This window comes from Gossypium arboreum, chromosome 3, assembly GCF_025698485.1.
Source record: "Gossypium arboreum isolate Shixiya-1 chromosome 3, ASM2569848v2, whole genome shotgun sequence".
Taxonomy (NCBI): domain Eukaryota; kingdom Viridiplantae; phylum Streptophyta; class Magnoliopsida; order Malvales; family Malvaceae; genus Gossypium; species Gossypium arboreum.
In genome coordinates, this window is record NC_069072.1 from 44,113,392 (window position 1) to 44,135,439 (window position 22,048).

The 22,048-nt window shown below is 30.6% G+C and overlaps 2 protein-coding genes and 1 long non-coding RNA gene across 5 annotated transcripts; 1 reads left to right on the forward strand and 2 right to left on the reverse strand.

The window, feature by feature from the left end:
* Positions 1-1,530: 1,530 nt before the first annotated feature.
* On the reverse strand, positions 1,531-2,229 carry LOC128290513 (uncharacterized). The gene is made up of 2 exons (XR_008280376.1): positions 1,813-2,229; positions 1,531-1,641 (listed from the first exon to the last, which is right to left on the reverse strand). It is a non-coding gene; the product is annotated as an uncharacterized LOC128290513 (long non-coding RNA).
* Positions 2,230-11,479: 9,250 nt separating this feature from the next.
* LOC108476182 (cytochrome b5-like) lies at positions 11,480-14,448 on the forward strand. 2 transcript variants are annotated; one of them, XM_053025688.1, is made up of 3 exons: positions 11,480-11,682; positions 13,719-13,757; positions 13,870-14,448. In XM_053025688.1, exons 1-3 carry the CDS (start codon positions 11,596-11,598, stop codon positions 14,038-14,040), a joined length of 297 nt encoding a protein of 98 aa, XP_052881648.1. In that variant the 5' UTR covers positions 11,480-11,595; the 3' UTR covers positions 14,041-14,448. The 2 variants fall into 2 exon arrangements, with proteins under 2 accessions (XP_052881648.1, XP_017633794.1); XM_017778305.2 differs by lacking the exon at positions 13,719-13,757 and having other exon boundaries at positions 13,875-14,448.
* A 1,323-nt stretch (positions 14,449-15,771) lies between these two features.
* LOC108476180 (probable 6-phosphogluconolactonase 1) lies at positions 15,772-19,464 on the reverse strand. 2 transcript variants are annotated; one of them, XM_017778303.2, is made up of 4 exons: positions 19,334-19,464; positions 18,338-18,532; positions 18,095-18,230; positions 15,772-16,602 (listed from the first exon to the last, which is right to left on the reverse strand). In XM_017778303.2, exons 2-4 carry the CDS (start codon positions 18,508-18,510, stop codon positions 16,111-16,113), a joined length of 801 nt encoding a protein of 266 aa, XP_017633792.1. In that variant the 5' UTR covers positions 18,511-18,532; positions 19,334-19,464; the 3' UTR covers positions 15,772-16,110. The 2 variants fall into 2 exon arrangements, with proteins under 2 accessions (XP_017633792.1, XP_017633791.1); XM_017778302.2 differs by lacking the exon at positions 19,334-19,464 and adding an exon at positions 19,141-19,297.
* Between the last annotated feature and the right edge of the window lie 2,584 nt (positions 19,465-22,048).

Consider the following 22,048-nt stretch of genomic DNA (forward strand, 5'->3'; position numbering starts at 1 on the left):
AAATTTAAAATTAAAAAGAAGGAAAAATAATAATAAATAAATAAATAGCATTAAAGTACAAAAGGTCATTACACCTTATTATATTTATGTGATATCATGACTCATGATATAATTTTTGTTAAAGAAATTGACCCACATCTTAAATCATTTTTTCCACTCGTTCTTTTCCATTGATCTCTTAATTCCACCTTTATATACATCAATTATGTTGTTAGATATATATATATATATATATATATATATATTATTTATTAAATGTTTTATAAGATTATTTTTAATCGGTCGCAAATTTTGTTAGAAAAATTATGAAAATATCTTTTCTTAATTGAAATAAATTATATTATTTGAGGGTAATTTAATTTTTATTTAAAAAACCAATAAAATGTGACATTTAAACGAAACCAATTACATTAATAAATTTTAATTTACTACTCGATTAAAATTTTATTTTAATATTTTCATGCATTTTAATTTTTATTATGTATATTTTATTACCTTTATCAATTATATATTTATATACTTATTATTTATTAAGGATTTACTAAGTTGATGTAACCATCAATCGCGTCACCAACTCGATTAAGAAGATTACTGAAATATCCTTTCGTAATTAAAATAAGTTCTATTATCCTAGAGTAATTTAATCTTTTATTTTAAAACCAATATATATATATATATGAGGATATTTAAACCCGAACTATTACATTAGTAAAACTTTTAATTTGTCACTCAATTAAAGGTTATATATATATATATATATATTATACATTTTAATCTTTATTATGCATTAATTATATATATATATATATATGTATTTGGTTGAGTTTCGTATAAGTTAATTTCGACCAATTCAAGATTGATGATAATACCATGATAAATAATTTTAATATATATTTTTTCATTTTAACACCATACATATGTCATGTGACATTCTTAATTAATTTTAAACTATATGTTTTATTATTTATTATTTTTAAACACATATTTTTATTCTTAATTTATTGTTTTCACAAGTATATACATGTAATAAAATTTTTAATTATATATTAATTTTTTTGATCGATTATCATTCTAGTTTTGCTCTACAACAACTTTGTTAAAAAATATAATATAAAAATAATCCTTTAACATCTGTCTGATTAATTATTTTAACCCTTATTCATTTTTAAGAACATTAACTCTTAAGGTTTCATTTGATCATCGTAATTGATGATGTATCAATTAATTGATAATGGTCAACAACATGAGTGATTTGGGATTTCATATCTGATGTGATTATTTTATTTTATAAGTTACATCCAAAACAATTATAAATTATTAAAAATAAAAATAAAAACCTTAGGAAAAGTCTTTTGAAAGATATAGGAAAAGTCTTTTGAAAGATCTGATCAAAGAAAATTTTAAATTTTTTTATTTAAAACCTAATTTTTTAGTTATAGTGACGTGATTTTCTCAATTTTTCTAAGCTATTAAAAACTTTTTTTTTTTAATTTATCTTCTTCACTTATTGTTCTTTTTTTTCCAGAAAACTAAAAACTTTGAACTTGTTCTTCTCTTACCACACCCTCAACAACAACACACATAAACACACCCCAACAACACAAAAAGAAAAAGAAAAAAAACTTCAAGAGAAGTGAAAGCCTGCAACAGAGAGAAAGGAAACAAAATCAAAGAAAGAAGAAAAAAATATAAAGAAAAAAGAAAGAAAGGAACATATTCAATTTGGCGTTGAGGCTAGTTCTGAGGCCTCGGGTCGTCATCTCGAAAATCTGAACGATAGGAATATAGTAGAGGTCAAGGAGAACAACATACCTTGGAATCGAACTGAGTCAGCAGTCGAATTTCAATATCGGGCAAGGAGAAGTTCGAATGTTCAAGCATAGATTCGTGTAGTTTGGGGCAATTTTTGGAGAATCCAACTCCATATTCATGTTCAAAGGGTCAAAAAGGGACTGGTAAAGAGTGTTGGAATTCGTCGACCTCCAGCGACGGGAGCCAGCACGACGGTCCAACATCGATTTCTGGATTAGTGACTGCTGTGTTTATGGTTACCTTAGAGAGAAATATGAAGAGACAAAAAGACGGGGGAAGAAAAAATAAAGGAAAAAAAGTTCTAGTCGTATTTAATTTGAAGATTAATGAAAATTAAAGTGAAATTTCGAAGGTAGGGGTTAAAATTTGAAGGAAGATTGTATATTTTCTAATTTTTATGTTTGCATATATTTTTTAAAGGATATTTCATAAAAAAATTTCTAATTTTTAATAGTTTTTTGAATTTCTACGAACATTTATTAATTCTTTTTCTTAATTTTATTTTTGAACTTTTAATTGTTTTATTAAGGTGGCATGCTAAATAAAATAGTGACATATCAACAATTGCACATGTGGAATGTCAGTCACATTAGCATATGTCGTTGACCATTAGTCAACTAACGGCACATCATCAATTTTATCAAAAAAAAGTGATCAATTTAATAAAATACCGAACCTTGAAAGTTAAAGTACTTAAAAAAATAAAAATAAAAGCTAAAGTGATTAATCAAGCAAGCGTTAAGGGGTAATTTTGGTATTATGCCTTTCAAAAAATGAAAATATTTAATAGATAATAAGCCTGAAGATTAATGAATAGATATAATAAAATTTATAAATTGCTACAAAATAGTGAACTATGGTATTTGATATTACTTAGCAATCTTTATAGTTTGGTTTAGTTATGCTAAAGGTCTCTATATTCTTTTAAAATTTTGTCCTTATTTGATCCCCTGTACTTTATCTATTTAAAAATCCTAATTCTTTTGTCTACTTTTGCCACTAATGGTTGTTCTAAAGAAGATAAAATAATTTTTTTAACCTTCAATATTTATAATTTTTTTTTGTCAATTTAATTGTAACCCTTTAAAAGTTGTTATACTCCTTCCCTAACAATGACACATTGCAAAACGAGGAATGGCTTGGTGAGAGCCCAAACAGAGGCCCATGAATGCCCCCTAGTCGAATACCCTCTATAGTGACCCACCGTTGGATTATTAGAGACTAACCACTTGCTTTTGGCCTTTAAGAGGATCATTAAGGATCACTAAGGTATAGCAACCTCGTACAACCTCATTAATGGGAATGTCAGAGCAGGAGTACATAGTATTATGCTTGACGACAACTGACATATAACGAACCTACTACCTAGCTAACCATATGAGCAACCTAAAATATATATTGTTGGTGATGCGGCACCATTGGACAAGGGGATATCCCCTATATATACCCCAACACACGAGGTACCAAAAAACCCTTCTTCTTCCGAAGATATTTCCATAGTGGCTTAGCATCCTCTCAAGCCTTCTCCTCCTCCCTCTTTCCTCCAGCTTCTTTCTCCCTTTCTTAACCTCCAACTTTGACTTTCTACTTGTTACATGTGAATCGACATCCTTACAACCAGCACACTTTTTTTTTTCATCTTCTCCTTGTTGGTTCTATGTATCAACAATTGATGTGGTGAGTGTAGACTGAATCGTCTCATTCTTTAGTTGATGCCCTTATAAACCTTGCAACCTTTGACCCAAACACAAACTCAATAGCCTTCGCATGTTACCCAAAAGCCACTTTATTACTTGATCCTCGTGGGAATAATACCTTCTCATTACTTTATTACCTGATCAACATGTGCACTTATACTACAAATTTTCAATCATCATCACTAAAGAAACACTTGGGGAAATTGAAGGACATTTAGGTGGTGGTGCAAGGTAAAAGATATCCATTGATGGATTGATTTATAGTTCTTTGCAATCACCAGAACCTCGCTTTAGACGCAATAAGTGTTCAATGAGAAGATTTAGAAGATTGAAAAAGTGGGAAAAGAAACATTTGTTAGATTGTGTGGAGTTATGCCTCATATTTTTCGGCTTTCCTTCTCTCAATTAAACTTTGTTTTTAGTTTACCACTTAAACTCTGATTAGTGTAGGTTATTTTAATATTAGTTTCCCATTTAAACTCTAATTAGTGTATATTCTTTTAATATTATTTGACCTACAAATTTAGCCTATAAGTAGACTCTTTTTCTACCCTAGAAAAATAACCCATTACACATTTAGGTATTAGCTTTTACAAGCTTTCAGAGAATTTTTTGTTTACGTTTTGAAGGTTCTAATTTTGGGTTTCGGGGTTTAGTTTTATATGCATATTTTGTACTCTTCGTTTTTGTCATTTTAGTAAAATTATCTTTACTCGTGATTTTTTATCCTTTTTGGAGGGGTTTTTAATGTAAAATATTTGTGTTCGATCTTTTCAATTTCTCTGTTATTTTACTTGTTCGTTGCTTAACCAGGTTTATCCCCGACAATTTGGTATCAGAGTTAGTTCAATTTCCGCAATTAGCCCATTTAGAGATAGCAACAACAAGGTTTGATATTGATAAGTTTGATGGCATCACAAATTTCAATTTATGGCAAGTTCAGTTGACAACAATTTTAATTCAAGACGATATTGAGAAGGTCCTTAAAGAGAAGAAGTCTGTAGACATTGATAAATTAGAATGGGATAGGTTAGATAAAAAGGCTCTATCCACGATTCAATTTTGTCTAACAAATAATGTGTTGCAAGAGGTTTTGATGGAGAAAATGAGATTCACCTTAGGGAAAAGGTTAGTGATAACAAGCTGAATTTGTATGTTTAACGCATCCAATTTCGATAATTTTTGCTACCGAGTCTGTAATTTTTGTTTAATTTCATCAGGTATGCAGTTGGAGTATCAAAATTCTAGTTAACAAGCAAATAAGAATAAAGTGGAGCACAAGCAATAAAAAGGGGGCTGAATTGAAAATTTTAAGAAATTTATAGTTGATCAAATTTTCTATTTGACTTTGTAAAAGCTAGATTTAGAAAAACCCTAATATAAAATATGATTTTATGTGGTTTTTTGTTAAATGAATCAAGCTAAACTTAGCATATGGAATGTATATAAATACCTTGTATGATGGCTTTGGAAAATAGGAAATTGAAAAAAAACATTTATTTATTTCTTTTCTATTACACACGTCTTTTAACAGTATAAGCATCTTGCCTTTTTTTTTTTTTCATTTCTTTACTTTGGTTCAATTGCCCTTTAAGGCCCTTCCTTCCTCCACCTATCACCATTACACTTAAACTCATTCTCATATTCCATCAATCATGATTAGTCTCATGATCAACTAAATTCCTTTTAGCTTTAGCCCTGTTATCATTCCGAAAAAAAATCGTGAGACATGAACCCGCATTAGAAAACCTTTCAACACAGTATTCACTATCTCTCCAGTATATGGGATAGTCACAATTGTCCATTAAAGTTGATTTAATTTCAGCTCAAAGTGCATGTTGGGTGGGAGTTGTATTGGCGTACAATTGGGAAGTCGGATCGATCGTCTACCGTATTCGAGTTCCCGCGAACAAATTGGTGTGTTCAATTAGAAAAAGTTAGTTGGATTCCATCAATAGAGATAGTGATCAAATTTAAACGACCCACGAGATTGAGGCTGTTAATTCGAGTTGGGATTTTCTAGATCACAATGCTACCGAGATCTTAAATTATGAACACGTGTTACGTGGTTAGATAATAGTTAAGGGTTAGTTTGTAGATCGTATCGGAACCAACTACACAAGGAAAGTTAGCTGTTAGGGCGTCCTTGATTGCTATAACCAGCTTATAGTTTGGAAAGGAAAATCTACTTTTACGGGCCAGTTCAATTTCGGAGTGTATCGAGGTTGAGGCTAAGCATTTATATATCTGATTCGTCGATTTAATTTAATTTATTTAATTTTATCTTGCAATCATTATTCTGTTATTATTTCATTTCATTTTATATTTGTTTTTTATTTCCTTTATCAATTAAAACCTCTATTTTATTTATTATACAGTTTTGCATGCACAGGTCGTAGGCACGACAACTGCTTAGACTCAGAAATCTAGTAACGTAAATAGGAAAATTAGGAATCTAAATCCTTATGGGATCGAACCTACTACTCTATACTATTATTTAATTAAGTTAGAGCGTAGACAATTATATTTGGTGGTTTCGACACTCATTAGTTAGAAGCCCTTTAAGTGACAAAGTATCTGGCTAACCAATTAGTGTTGAAACAATAATTGTACACGTTCCGCATGAACGAAGGTGAGCACCTTAGAGATCATATCAGTCAATTTATTACTCTTTTGAATGATTTATTAATGATGAAGATCAAGCTATGCTATTATTGTGTTCTTTACCCCCTTCCTACAAGTCTTTCAGGGAAACCTTAATTTATGACAGAGATAATCTCTCATTAGAGGATGTGAAGGGTCATCTGTTGAGCAAAGACAAACTCGACAATAAATTTAGTTCGAATAGCAAGTTAGATAAGCAAGCCTCGGTTTTTATAGTATTAAGGAAGCGAGACAAAAGATGTCGCTATTGTAAGAACTTAGGTCACATCAAGATAGATTCTTACGAATTGTGAAATAAAATGGCTGTTGAAAGTAACGAGAAAGATTTAGCTTGTGTTAATTTGGTCTATGACAAGGGTGATGATTTCTTGTTGGTGTCAACAAGTAAAAACTCTAAGTTTACATTTAAGTGGATCCTAGATTCGGGGTGTTCTTTCCACATGTTTCCAATAGGGACTGGTTCTCTACATACAGTTCAGTTGAAGGTGAAGTTATGTGTATGGGGAATGGTTCACCCAGTAAGGTAATTGATATTGGTACTGTTCAGAATAAGATGCACGACGAGACAATTAGAACACTGTTAGATGTCAGACATGTGCCTAACTTAAAGAAAAATCTTATCTCATTAGGAATTTTGGACTCAAAGGGTTGTATAATTAACATCGAGTCAAACAACACTAATGTATCTCGTGGAGCTTTCGTTTTGATGAAAGTTAAAAAGATTTGCAGTCTTTATGTTCTAGAAAGATCAACGATGACTGGTGAAATAAGACGTCTCCTATCTATTAAGGAGTTGCAGTCGACTTGTTTGAAGCGGAGACAATTTGGTCATAGTAGGGAAAAATGTATATGACTGTTTCATATGAAAGAGGTTCTCTTTTGGATGCGGTTTTGAAAAGATAAGACATTGCGTTCGTAGAAATCAGACCTGTGTCAATTTTGATTTGGCAATATACAAGTCGAAAACTAGAAGACTTCCAGGTTCTAAACACAACTTCAACTTAGTTAATATTGTTGGGAAATGTGCCTATATTGTAGTAAACATGTAATTTTTATTTATTTGAATGATTAATAAATAAATAAAGTTAATTTCACATTTCACCATTATGTCTTTTATATTTTGCATGCATAGCGAAATTGTGACAAGAAAATATTAACTTATTGATTGTCTAAAGTTCAAACTGAAAATAAGTGTCATTGTAAAGAACGTTTACATTGCGAAAAAGACAACTTACTTCAGTAGATAATCTAAATGAGTCTGCAATCCCGTAAAAGAATCAAAGTAAGCATTTGACTCAAATACTGAGAAGGATTATTATATCGTCTATAATTCTAATTGGGGAGATGACTAGTTTTGGTTACTGGAGCAATTGACTCCATTAGTAAAGACATAGATATATTCATTGGTAGAATGATACATTGGACTGGATCTAAGATGAATTAATTTTGAATTCGTTTGTGAATTAATTCACTTGTGACGCTCATGGTGTGATTTACCTAAATCCTAAGTTAGTCATTGACCATGCATATGCAACTCATGTGCTTTGATATAAGTAGAGGCTTATGCTCTAAAGATGATCGAGCCCATAATTGGTATGTTGGGTACATGACTTGTGTATGGCATGGTTTTATTAGCAACATTAGAATTCATAGCTCAATTAAAAAGTTGATGATATCTTATCATTGGCATTGTGTGGATTGATAAATATGGAACGTGGCCATGGGTTGTTTGTTCTCGAACAAACAATTTATCATAGTCATTTATTGACAGTGATCATATTAGTCATTAAAAAGACATAATGGTGACAATGAGATAAAATAGAATTGTATCGAGTAAACAGATTTAACTCAAAGGAATCAAGGATATCATATGAGGGTAACGCACATGACGAGGTCATTGGACAAAGCACCTGGATGAATTGATTTTGTAAAAAGTATACAATAAGGATTTTTCAATCATGGTACTTCTTGTGAACTGACTCCATGATTAAGTAATTGCGAATTATCGGAATGATACTTCTGGACATAATTGCAATCACTAGAGCCTAATTGTATATGTCTGATTGGTCCATCTGCTAACTCAACAAAAGCTCGACCGGATTGCATTTGAATTAGAAGAAAATTCTACGACTTTAGGAATAATTTAATTAAGTCAATTTATTCGCTGTGGAATTAAAATTAGGTGATCGATAGTCCCACAAGTGGCTAGATTGGACCGGTCGGGTTGTCGTTGACCCGGAATGAACTGGTAGTAGCTAAACCAGCTCAGGATGTCGTAAGGGAGTCGCATCTGCATCACAGGACATAGGGTGTCGGTAGCTGGGACGGCGACATCCTAGTTGCTGGCGATGGTTGGTCACCGGTGGTTGAGCATTGGAAGAGTTACACTATTACTAAGACTCTACTAGAAAATTTGATTTCGGATTAATTATTTCAAAGATAATATTATTTTAATAGTTTAATATTAAATTTAATTTAATATTTATCTTAATAATATTTTATTAATTTAATATTAAATTGATTATCTTCATATTAAATTAAATTTAATGATTATCTTATAGATAAACATTTTGTTATTTTAATAAGATTTAATATTAAATTTAATCTAATATTTATCTTGATAAATATTATATTAATTTAATATTAAAGTGATTAGGTTTAATAATAGTTGAACTCTTTAAACTCTCCCTATATAAAGAGAGCATTGAGTCATAATTTACACACACTTGAATTTAAGAGAAAGTTGTAGAGAGAAAATTTTTTGAAGAGACTATTCCAGAAAATTTCCATAGATATTTTTCTGATTTACAATTTGACCCAAAAGTTTAGAAAAATTACAAAATAACCCATTGATAATTTTTGTGAAAAATTTTCTGATTCAAAGCGAGCCCACACTCAGTTGATGTGAGCTTAAGGATAACGGAGAAAACTACTCGGTCAAAGAGCTCATCCTAGACGGATAAAAAATGTACAATCTTAATTAAGTGTTTATTACTTTAGATATCACAACCAATATTTTGTTTTAGAAAAAATTTAAAAATTTTGATTTTTCCCTAAATTTATTTTCGTTGCGTTTTTCAAACTCGTTTTTCCAACAAATATCTTGCATAGTCCGTTGTGAAAATATGAGTTAAGATGGAGATTTATGGAGTTATGCTTCGTATTTTTCAGTTTTTCTTATTCCAGTTAAACTCTGTTTTTAGTTTAGTTTTGACCTACAAATTTAGCCTATAAATAAATTTTTTTTCCACCCTAGAAAAAAATTTTGTATTTACGTTTTTAGGGTTTTTACTTCGGTTAATTTTATCTATCTTTTGTACTATTCGTTTTTATTGTTTTAGTGAAATTATCTTTGTCCATGATTTTTTTATCCTCTTCAGAGGAGTTTTTTCATGTAAAATATTTGTGTTTGATCTTTTTAATTTTTTGTTATTTTATTTGTTCATTGCTTAACGAGGTTTATCTCAACGGATTGAAATGGATGTGGGAAATTTTGCAAAAGAGAATGGAAATTAAGCTGAAGAATTGTTGACTGTATTTGGGGTTTGCTGCGTTTTGCATAATGTTTGCGAGATGAGAAATGTGAAAGGGGAGGCTAAGCTAAATTAGATGTTTTCGATGATGAGGTGATCCCTGATATTAATTTGAGATCCATGACAAACTAAGGATTGCATTGCTCATAATTTGTTGCACCATGGCCTCCATGGCACTGGTTTTCAATAATATATTTGATTTTTTTTTTCTGAAATAGTATTAAACACTCTTTTATTTTTAAAATAGAATTGAGATTTAATTAATAGAAAATATAAAAGTTGAGGATTAAATTTATTATTACACTAATTAAAAATTACTACATCCGTTTATTATCTAGTTAATGGTAGATAATGGAAAAAAATTACTACATCCTTTTATTATCTAGTTAATGGTAGATAATGGAAATGGATTCAAAAAAATAAAATTTAAATAGTTGAGTAACTGTTTTGTAATTTTTCATAATTAAGTGACTAAAAAAGTAGCTTAATAGTCGAGTGACTACTAAGGTAGTTTATTTTTTTTAATAATATTGGTGGCGGTAAGGGTGAGCGTTCGACTGAATCAAGAGAAAATGTTTCAAGTTAATCGAGCTGGCAAGTCTTATTTTTCAATTTGAATCAAGTGAAATGAAATTCAAGTCGAGTCGAATCGAGTGAAATTATTCGAGTTAAATAAAAAATTAAACATGTTAAATTAAAATCTTGTTACATTACAACTAATTACATTTTAGAACTTATAAATTTGAAACCATATATATTTGAAACTCTTTCAAAACATAATAAGAGAAAAAAATATACTTTAGTATGATAAGCTTGAATTGTTAATTTACTTATTTAGGTCTCAAAATTATTATTTTAAAATTTTAAAATTTATTTATATATTCTTTAGAATTTTTAGAGTTTTACTAAAATATAAATTTTGAAAATTTTATAAATTTTTTGAAATTTTAAAATTATTTTGAATATTTAAAATTTTTGTTGTGAGTTGCTTATTTTAAAATTGACAGGAACTAAAGAGTATTTATAACAATATGCTATTTGAGTTATTCGAATTACTAGAGTTATTCAAATTGTAATATTCAACTCGACTCAAATTCGAAACTTGAATTACTTATTTAAGTTGGCTCGAAAAAACTGAATAACTTGAATAACTCGATTCACTTAACTTGAAATTTTTAAAAAATTAATTTTTTTGAATCGAATCGAGTTTTACTCATCTTTTAAGTGACGAATAGGATTATAAAGGAAAAGAGAGAGAAAACATGAGAAGGAAAAAGAAAAATGAAAAAAAATAAGAAAGTTAATAAGGAATTAAAAAATAAATTCAATAAAAAAAGAGTAAAAGGATTCATCTGTCACATGAGCTTTTCATTGCACATTTAACAAGAGTTAATGATTGAATGACTCTAATGTAATCTACATATAACATTAGTAATTATATAGTAAATTTTAAAGTTTTAATACCAAAACATAAATTTATTCAAATATAATATAAGTAATTAATTTTACAGTTTATTATAAAAGAATGGTTAAAATATATTTGTATGTCTCATAAAATTAAAATTTAATCTTTTATTTTTAAAATTTCAAAGTTCAATATAATTATTAACCAATTAACTTTTTTTTATTAAATTTGTTGGGGTGATATTTAGAAATAAAAATACTCTTTTAAATTTAACAAATGATTTTGATACTTAAATATACATTTTGAAGTAAAAATAAAAGTAAAAAGAGTAAATTACAAAATTACAAAGAATACATGCATTTAAGACATATTTTAACCTAAAAGAATTGCCGCCATCGTCCAATTTGTTTATGAACGAGCAACTTTCAGACCGAGACAGCCGCCAATAGAGAACTGAAAGAGATCAGCAAAAGGAACCTCAAGCATGCCGACCCTTACAAAGCTTTATACAATGGAAGAAGCCTCTCAGCACAATACCAAAGACGATTGTTGGGTCGTTATTGACGGCAAGGTTTATTTTCGCTCCCTTTTAGTTTTTATTGTTGGTTTGGATCTTAAGGGTTTTTTTTTTTTTTAATCCTTTTGTTCATAAACTCTCTCCTGGGATTATGGTTTTGCTTTTGAACTTTTTGACTCTGTCTCGTAGTTATTTTGACTTAAGAACGCAACAGTTTTCTGAGTGTTTTCGATGCTTATTTGAGATTAAACTTCCATCTTTCAAAAAAAAAAAAATTCCTTGTATTAGGTGCCTTTTCTGTTCTGATTTTTATTTACAGCAAGTTCCAAACTGCATTTGGATAATAGCCCCAATACGTTTTAATGCTTTGTCTTTTGTTGTCTCTTAATTGCCTGGAACTATTTAGGTTAATATCAAAGCACAAAACATAATTTAACCCTAACTCTATGGAAAGTTTTGGCTTTTCTCTAACTTTTTGGCGCAAAAGGGTTAGATTAAGAGTTGCAAAACAAACCCACGTTTTTGAATTTTCATAATGCTCATAGGGTTGTGCTTGAAGAGGACGAAGATTATGCTTGTGCTGAGCTTATAATATGCTTGTTGGGTACTACTTGTATTTTGGTATGAAAATAATCACGTACCTTCTAATTATATAACGTTGAGTCCATGACTCAATATTCATTTTACGTTGCCGATTCTCGTTTTTAGTTACTAACCCTTCTATCAATAGTAGTTTCAGGAAATACAATCCCTTGCAGGGTGACACTTTTGTAATAACACTCCATGACAATCCACTCCGTAACATGGGATGCTCCCTAGCATGCAATGATATACAGTACTTTACATTACTTAAAATTGGAGTTGTTGGAAAGACATGCAACTATGCAAAGGTTGTGGAGCTATCTTTGGAAGGTTGGTAGGATTCCTGAGTTGCTCCTCTATTGGAATGTCTTAGAGAGCATGATTTGGAAGTTTAGAATACAAACATTGTTAAGAAGTACACTTATTAATTTTTCCTTGAACTACTAGTGCTTTCCCTTGTGGTTAAACAGAAAGTACACTTATATTTGAACACACAAGTAATGCTCAGTTTACCAAAAATATCACGCGAGTATTAACGTCCTCACGGTATTTGTAATTTCCCTCTTTTTTGGAAACACGTTCGCTAATCTCTCCCAAACTCACTATCCACTATTTTAGCATGTTCACTCCCACTTATTTCTATATCGGTTCATTAATACCTTCCCTTTGAGACCTACAAATTGAGGCTTGAACGTTTCTTTAGGATTTTGGATCTTTTGGCAAACTTAAAACATATTCTAAATTTTATTGTAACTCTCTTTGACAACACTGTACTTTTACTTTTCTTATTCACCTATTGCTTCCATTACCACCACTTGCCACCGTACTTGTTTTCCAAGGTTTGCTCTGATCTTCCTCTCCGTCATCTTTTCACGATATTCCATTTTACTGGTTTATAAGGTTCCCTCACTTAAACAAAAGAACCCTCTACATATGGAAGAACTAAGTGCATTATATTTTGTCGTCTCTAGAAGGATTCTTTCTTGTCACCATACTCATTTGTGTTGATCTTGGCTAGTTTTACTTGCCATAGGAATTCTTCCAATGATATTTAAGGTGGCCTCATCTGCTCATCTATGGTTACTATTTAAAGTAGCCACCTAATGGCTTAGTGTTGTCCTGCTAATTGTATTAAAGAAGCTAGCCATAGGGTCGTTATTAATCCTTTTTATTGGATTCATCTCTTAATTGATTAATGCTCCCCTGGTTTTGAGGTTTATGTACTAGTTTTAACATCTAGGAATTGCATATGCAACTTGATGTCCTCTACTGATGGACTCTAGTATTTAAAAATTACTGTAGATCTTTCTGAAGACTCTAACTGTGTGGATCAATCATGTCTTCAAAATTTTGGTTGGACGTGATGAACTCGGTGAGCTAACACCTTGGATGGACAATCGCTTATGATTGATTTTCCTTTTAAGAACATCAAAATGTTATGATATGGGAATGAACTCCTTTCCATTAATTAATATCTTGATTGAATACAAAGTCTTTTCCCTTTTTAGGTATATGATGTTATTCCTTATTTGGATGAGCAGCGACAGGTGATACTCTTATGCTTACTGACTAATAAATTTCTTGTTAAGCGAGATAAGAATTTCCTGATTAGGAAATAATGCATCCTTGAATGACATGCTTCCGATAATTTTCTTGAAGGGAAGGATGCAACAGATGATTTTGAAGATGCCGAACACAGCAAAAGTGCAAAGGAGCTCATGCAGAACTTTTGCATTGGTGAGCTTGACACATCTGCTCCAATCATCCCAGAACTTGAAATTGCATCCAAGAAGGAAACAGCCAATTACTCCCGGAATCTCATGGATTTGACAAAGCAATATTGGGCTGTTCCTGTTGCAATTGTTGGAATCTCTGTGGTGGCTGGTTTAATATACCTCCGTAAAAAGTAATGCAATTTGATTTTTCCCTATTGGCTGCTGAAAGGGAATACTTCCCAAAATTTTGAATAATTAGATGGATAATGATTAAGAACATTTAGCCATTTTTATTTTTAAGAATCTGAGGGTAGGGTTTGTTCATTGATTACCTTCTTTACAATACATGCATGATAGGATTGAAGAACAGGGAAAATGCTTGTAGTAATACAAGGGGAAGGGATTTGTTGTCAAATTGGATTGTTTTAAGTTTTGAACCAGTTAAATGAGCTTGAGGATGTAGTAAATTGATGATTTTGTGGGTATATATGTCCCTGAATAATAAAATGCTAGTCCATGAAAAGCATCTTCATCTTTGGTTTTTATCAGTTGCCATCCAAATGAATGTTACTGGAAAGCTCAAGCTATTTCTTTATATGAACTTAGTTTAATCTATCCCTTTAGAATCTAGACTTAAAATCCAATGCACTTAAAATCCTATGCATCAATTGAATCTTATTGTTAACCTAGAAACCGAGTTTGAATTGAATGAAGAGCACATATATTCCAATCCCAGATGTTTCTCAGTATTAATTCCTTCAACTTCTAGCAAACACCGTAGACTTTACCATCCTAGAAAGATAGAGAGGGGGAAAAAGAAAGAGATTCCTTTAGATCTTTGGAACAAAATTGATTGATTTTTTGTTAAACATCAAACCCATTGCTGGATTTTTCTTATAAAGCTTAAAAGTTGTTTAATCTTATCTTTTTAGAATATGCTATTGTCTGAAAGCAGTACAATAATGCTTTGGTTGTGAACAGTTTATTGTACTACACACCTTTAACTGAAGATCTTCTACTGAACATATACTCACTTTCCCTAGAGCTTTTGCTTGAATGACACATCCCTAAGAAATGTAGTCAGGGCACTTTTCTTTGGAAGTATTAATTTTTGCATATTTAGCTGTGATAGTAAGGTTTAGTTTTCATTGGAAGCACTCGTATTTGATACCTTTGTATGTACAACAAAATTAACATACCTATGTCGAATATATTATACAATATAGACACCCATAGCCAAATACGACTAAATATAGTTTTGGAACTTAAATTTTGATAGGTTTGTTGGGTGGTTTGGTCTAATCCCATTAGAATATGCCTCCTACATCAACTACTGTCTCTTTCTTGAAACAGAATGAAGATATTAAACACACTCCATTATTTAATTACGGGTAACTAAGAGTAGGTGAAGAAGCTAATCTTTTATTCCAACTGATGTCATGAGGCAGATTAGGTATTTTGCTTATTTTGGACCATCATCCATGAAAAATTTTTAGTTGAAGGCTTGAAGCTAACCTACTGAAGTCCAGAGCGTTTTGTTTCTTTTTTGGTTTTTTCTTTATATGGGATCTTAGATCATTGCAATGGATGAAGATATTGATTTGAATATGACCATATGAGATGCCATTAGCAGTGAAATAGTCTTAAGGGGGAAGCCTTTTATGTTTCACTCCAATCTGCTCTTAGATCATACAAACAGAGAACCTATTAAGATAATGAAATGATAACATTTCCTTGTCATCCAAGTGATAATCCCAACCATCTTTTCTAACGAAGAATGTTTAACTAGTACAATCATGAATGAGAAGGGCTTTTATTTGCCACCTTATATAGATGCATCAGACACTTTCTGAAGTAATTACTATTTATAATCCATCTTTACAACAGAGAGATGGAACTTTGATCCATGCAAAAAACAGAAATTGCCACAGTTTGATTATCCATGTCAGAAGAACGGAACCTGAACCAGGAATAACCTTTTGCATTAAGACTCCAACTTTTATTTGTTTTCTCTCTCCTTACAAAATGGATTCCAAACTTCCCAATTCAAATATAAAAGAGAAGGAAAAAAAAAACCAGAATAAAAGAAAAAGGAACAGGAACTAATCGAGGGCAGGGATCAACGGGTTTTGAAACCCTCCAACTACGTACAAACATACAGTTTGGCAAGAAAAAACACTAGACCTTACTCGGAAAATTGAAGACCATCCAGTTTCGATGCAGCTGGCTTGTCCAAAAACCATACCAACTTCCCTTTTGTTGGTTGGACTAACCGAGCAGGCAGTGATGGGCAGTCAGGTCCGATATTATCAATTGCCAAATGCACCGCCTCTGCTTTGCTCTCACCTGTCACAACCATTGCTACATTGGATGCTGAATTGATGACAGGCAAAGTGAATGTTATCCTCTCAGGTGGAGGTTTGGGGGAATCAATTATGAAAGTTACCCATTCATCAGTCTCATTGAGTGCTGAATGATTAGGAAATAGTGAGGCAATGTGACCATCAGGTCCCATGCCAAGAAGGATAAGGTCAAACTTGGGGCAGTCACTAATGTCGGAAACACTAACCATTCGTGTTTTCACCAACTGTCGGATAACAAACATGTACTCATCAGCAGCTTCCTCTGCAGAAACTGAATCATTGATAGAATGAACATGGCTAGGGACAATGGGCACCTACAAATACAAGGCATATGCCATTATAGCGTATACTTTAAGGTGTAAACTTGTCAAAACAAACTGAAGCATAATTTTTCAGTTCAATCTATCCATTGAAGAGAGCATTGCAGAATTAAGAACTTGAATATCAAGATAGGGATGGAAGCCCTCGAGGCAATAAAAGAAAACAGTGTCACTGTTGACACAAATATTTCTACAATAATTCAATACATTTTTTTTATGGTCACTTTCTGAATACTAGATGTAATAAAATAATAATGGTAACCTAAAATTTACCACAATTAAAGTTCAGTTTGATTCTAGTTTAGTCATTTTCCTGACCAACTACTTCAAAGGGATGTGAAGCATGATATACTAAATAGTTAGTTCATTCCATGTTCCACATAACACAATGAAAAAGCATTCATCAAAGCTTTTCTCTAATTTATATTGTAAGATGTGAGAAGGGACAAGAGGTGCAGAAAGCAGCAGTAACAGATCAGCAAGCCAAAGAATTCTCAAATTTGTCTGATCATGAATATCATGAAAAATTACTCAAAGGCTCCAAATACACAAACTTATCATCTTTGAGGAAATAAAAAAACTGAGTCCAGGAGGGCTGCAAAAGATAAAATGACAGTTTTACCGTAAGGCCCTTAGCTTTTCAGGACAAAGAGTTTATCTTGGAACAAGAGAACAAGCTCAAAAGTTCTTAGAAAGGTAGAACCACCAAAAAGGTTCCTCAAATCATGTGGAAATCTATACTTCCATACTGTCTATTATAGCAAGTGTTTAAACCCCTCACCAGCCAGTATTGCCCTCTTAAGAGAAAAAGTTGCGGGTTGCTTTATTTTTATATTGTGGTGAGATGGCACTGTGAACCATTGAATGTCCTGGTAAAGGCCACTCAAGTGGAAGGATCGGTCATATAAAAGAGATGGGTAAAAATAAACCAGAGCTGAATGAATAAATTTCCAAACATTTTATGAATATCAGTAAACCCGAAGCTCTTTTTGTAGTTAAAACCAAATATCTAATTCAATTGAAAACAACATAAACAGTACTTGATAAATTCATGTCAGTAACTCTTGCCTAAAGAGGCTAGAATACTCAATCTCACACCTTCTAATGTCAAATTTGATACTGCATCAAACGAATTCAAAGAGCAAACATGGGAACCACTGAAAATAAGAAATCCATTCATGAAGAATCACATGTTGGCACATCATAGGTAAACTAATACTACCAGTTGACATAATAAGGACTTCTAGCAAAGGCTAATATTTCAAGATCCAAAGTGTAGATCAGGCAAATCACAGAACAATAAAGGGACTATTCTGTACTTTATGCATTAGCTAAAGATGAGGTAAAAAAGAAGACATCCAAATAAGATATTAGAACAACAAACACCATTTTATGATAACAGTTCCCCTTCATTTGGTCCTTGAAAAGCAGAAAGGGAGAAAAAGAAATAACTTGCATAAAATGAAATATGGATTGAGATGCTAACCTTTGAAAGAAGGCCATCTTTTGCAAGCTTATAATTACTATCAGAATGGTTTTTTGCTACGACACGTTCATCCGCCCAAAATATATACCATTTAGCCCAGTCTACCGTCTTGTTATAAGGGGCTTCGCAAAGTTTTCTGTTTCCCACCAAAAACTTTAAAAGGGAGAACACCAGAATCACAAGAAACAAAAAGAGGGAAAGAAAGAAAAAAGACCCAAAGATGGAAAAGGAATGCATTGATACCCCATTAAGTCAATGAGAGAACCTCCAGACAATGCAATGGCAAAAACGCCTCGCTCCTTCACAGCAGCCTCTGATAACTCAGCAATATAGTCAGCCAAATCCGTCCTTAGTTCATCCAAATTTTCGAGAATCCTCAATTCTCCTCTATCATTGTTAACCTCAGAAAGAGCCATGCTTTTGACGATTTTACCAACTCTAATGTGAAAAAAAAGGGGAAAAAATTAAAGTAGAATTAAGAATATAATAGAGCCAATAACACATAAATATCCAGTTACACGGGATAAATTAATTAAAAGCAATTCCTTCAGCAAATAGTCGAAGAAGAACAATGAAAAAAAGAAAACACTGAAAGAAAATATAGCAGCGGCAACAAAGCCATTAACTTTGGCAGCTCACAGCATTAAGTTAAAACTCATCCAGACTTAAAAATTTTAGATCATGCTAAACAGTTAATAGAATCTATGACAAAAAGGTAAGAAATACTCAATAACACAGTTTAAGATTCATCAAACCAAACCCCAAATAAAGGGTCATAATAGCCAAAAGCCCGTCACGTTTTTGAATAGAGTTTAAAACCTTAAATTGAACACAAGAAGTCGAACAAAAGGGTATGATCATCTCAATTCAGAGATCAAGAAAAACAAAAAAGTTCAACTAACTTGATAAGTCGCAAATAGATGAATTTAACAAAAAAGCGAGTTATACCAAGAACATATAAACGGAAGCTTTGATCAAAGAAAAATCTAAAATTTTATATTTACAACAAACAAGAGCAAAAGAAACAAAAAATGGGAAATGCTTACAAAGAAAAAAGAAGATGGTAGCAGAGAAGCAAGGAATAGGTGAAGAAGGAAGATGGGTAATCAAGAACAAAATGGAAATAATTTATTTATATAATACTAACACGAAAACAGATAAATGTAAAAATACAATTAAAATTTATATTAAAAATAAAAATCTGTTTCAGAAAAGAAGCTGAGGAGAATTTAGCTTAACTGCAACCAATGAAAATGACAAAACACACACACCAAAAAAATAAAAAATAAAACAGTTTTTTTTTTCTCTCTTTCTGTGAGAAAATGAAAAGGTAAACGGATAATATTTAATAGGCTAAATTAGCCATATATGTCCAAAAATAATTTTATTGGCCATAGGTCGTTTTTTTTTTTGAAAATGTAGGGAAATAGGTCAATCTTAGATATATTTTTTGCACATGTGGTAAGAAAATGTATTCAGTTGGACTCGTTTTTTTAAATTTTTTATTTTTTAAATTTAATTAATCATTTTGGTTAGATGTTTAAGTGTTAGTGTTTTTGTTTTGAGTCTCAAGTTGAATTTCTCTCATTCATATTTATATTTTTATTTCATGTTATTTTAAAATTTTTATTATTTTTAATTAATATTTTTAACGTATTAATTTTATTGGTTAAATAATTAAATAATAATGATTGTATCATTGAGTTCCAAATTAAATTTATCCTCTTCTAAACATATTTACAAGTTTTTATTTAATATTATTTTAAGCTTTTTATTTTTAATTAATAAATATATTATTTTAAATTTTTATTTTAATTAATCTTTTTAATTAATATCTCTTTTATTTATAAAATCAAATAATAAATATGTAATTATATAATAAAATATATTTTACAGATGTTAAAAATATTTAAAATTAATATCTCTTATATATATAATATAAACATCAACTCTAATTTTTTAATGTATTTTTTATAATATTTATATGTCAAATATTTATTTTCTCCTCGTATATTATGGGCACGGTAATTTTAATATTATAAAATGAAATAATTATTGGCCATATATATATATATATATATATGGCCAAAAAAAAGGGTTTAACCGTGTTTTGAAAATTTATGAAAATATGTCGATTTTAGAGAGAGTGTGTGAAAGTGCGTCCAACACAAATAATAGGAAAGCGCACCTAGTTGTATGCGCTTTCCCCTTAAATCACATATATTGACTTTTTTTAATATAATTAATTTCTTTAGTCAGATGATTAAATGTTAGTGGTTTTGTCTTTGAGTCTCGAGTTTAATTTTGCTCCCACTCACATTTGTATTTTTTATTTTAAGTTGTTTTTATTATTTTTAATTAATATTTTTAACATATCAACTTCCTCGGTTAAATAATAATGATTTTATCCTTAAGTTTCATGTACAATTTCTCTTCTTCTAAATACATTTGTAATTTTTATTTCACGTCGTTTCAAACCTTTTTCTATTTTTAATTAATAAATGTATTATTTTCAAATTATTTATTTTAATTCATCTTTTAATTAGGCTTAATATAACATTTCATACTTTTTCCTAAATTAGTACCTAAACTTTTTTTGCTCAATTTGTTACTTGAAATTGACATTTTTTTGGGGCCCAATTTGGTACCTGAACTTGACATTTTTTTCTACTTGGCACCTAAGCTTTTATTATTATTATTTTTAAGTTCAATTTGGCACATAAAAATTACGCAAAATACTAACGGTGTGAATATTTTTTGGTTATGTTACAAATATATTGTCAGTATTAAAGGAAATTCAGGTTAAAAAATAGGTATTGAACTATGCTTAACCAATTAATATTAAATAAGAATAAATATTTTAAAACCCCAAATTAAAAACAATTCATTATTTTTAATTAATAAAATACATAAAACTAGAAATATTTGAATATATAAAATATAAAAAATCATGTCATCTGTCACATGTCGGTCATACATTGATTATTTTTGTTACCTCAAAAAAATATTTTTAGTATACTGGAGCAATTTGTAAAACATTTGACAAGTACCAAATCGAACAAAAAAAGATTAGGTACCAAATTAGGAAAAAAAGTCAAGTTCAGATACCAAATTGAACTCCCAAAAAGATTAAATACCCACTTAAGAAAAAATGTCAAGTTTAGGTACCAAATTAGGAAAAAGTGTTAAGCTTAGGAACCAAATTGGACTACAAAAAGTTTAGTACCAAATTAAACATAAGTGTTAAATTTAGGTACCAAATATTAAATTAAACCTTTTAGTTAATATATCTTTTATTAATAAAATCAAAAAATAAATATGTAGTGAACCGTTGTAGTTGAAAAATGTTTTAGGAGGAATCTCTAAAGTAGATGGTGGTTGATAGAGCAATCATTGATTATAATTTCCAGTACGAGTACTGCATACAAGACAAAACTTGTGATTGGTAGTAAAACACCGACCCCCTTGTTGAGATCTAATTCGATCTTCATATATTTCGCAAGATATTTTCTTATGAAGTTTTGTTATAGCATCTATAATTGCCTCGGGTTTAGGGGGACAGCCCGACAAATAAACATCCACGGGAATTAGCTTATCGACGCCCCGAATAGTACTATAAGAATCAATACTGAACATCCCTCCTGTAATTGTACACGCGCCCATAGCAATAACATATTTAGGTTCGGGCATTTGTTCATATAATCTCACGAAAGAAGGCGCCATTTTCATTGTATTGTTCCAGCTGTTAAAATTAGGTCTGCCTGTCTAGGACTCGATCTTGGTACCATCCCATAACGATCAAAGTCGAAGCGTGAGTAATAAAAATATATACTTTATATATATCATCATGTTAAAAATATTTGAAATAAATAACTCCTTTATATATAATATAAAATCAACTATTTTTTGATATATTTTTCTTTATAGTATTTATATGTCAAATATTTATTTTCT

Excerpts from the sequence above, each read along its gene's own strand:
- LOC108476182 (XM_017778305.2), top strand. The coding sequence starts at position 11,596 with ATGCCGACCCTTACAAAGCTTTATACAATGGAAGAAGCCTCTCAGCAC. Across the intron at positions 11,683-13,874 it reads GGGTCGTTATTGACGGCAAG|GATGCAACAGATGATTTTGA; the intron begins GTTTATTTTCGC and ends CTTGAAGGGAAG.
- LOC108476180 (XM_017778303.2), bottom strand. The coding sequence starts at position 18,510 with ATGGCTCTTTCTGAGGTTAACAATGATAGAGGAGAATTGAGGATTCTC. Across the intron at positions 18,231-18,337 it reads TCTCTCATTGACTTAATGGG|AAAACTTTGCGAAGCCCCTT; the intron begins GTATCAATGCAT and ends GGTGGGAAACAG. Across the intron at positions 16,603-18,094 it reads AAGATGGCCTTCTTTCAAAG|GTGCCCATTGTCCCTAGCCA; the intron begins GTTAGCATCTCA and ends TTGTATTTGTAG.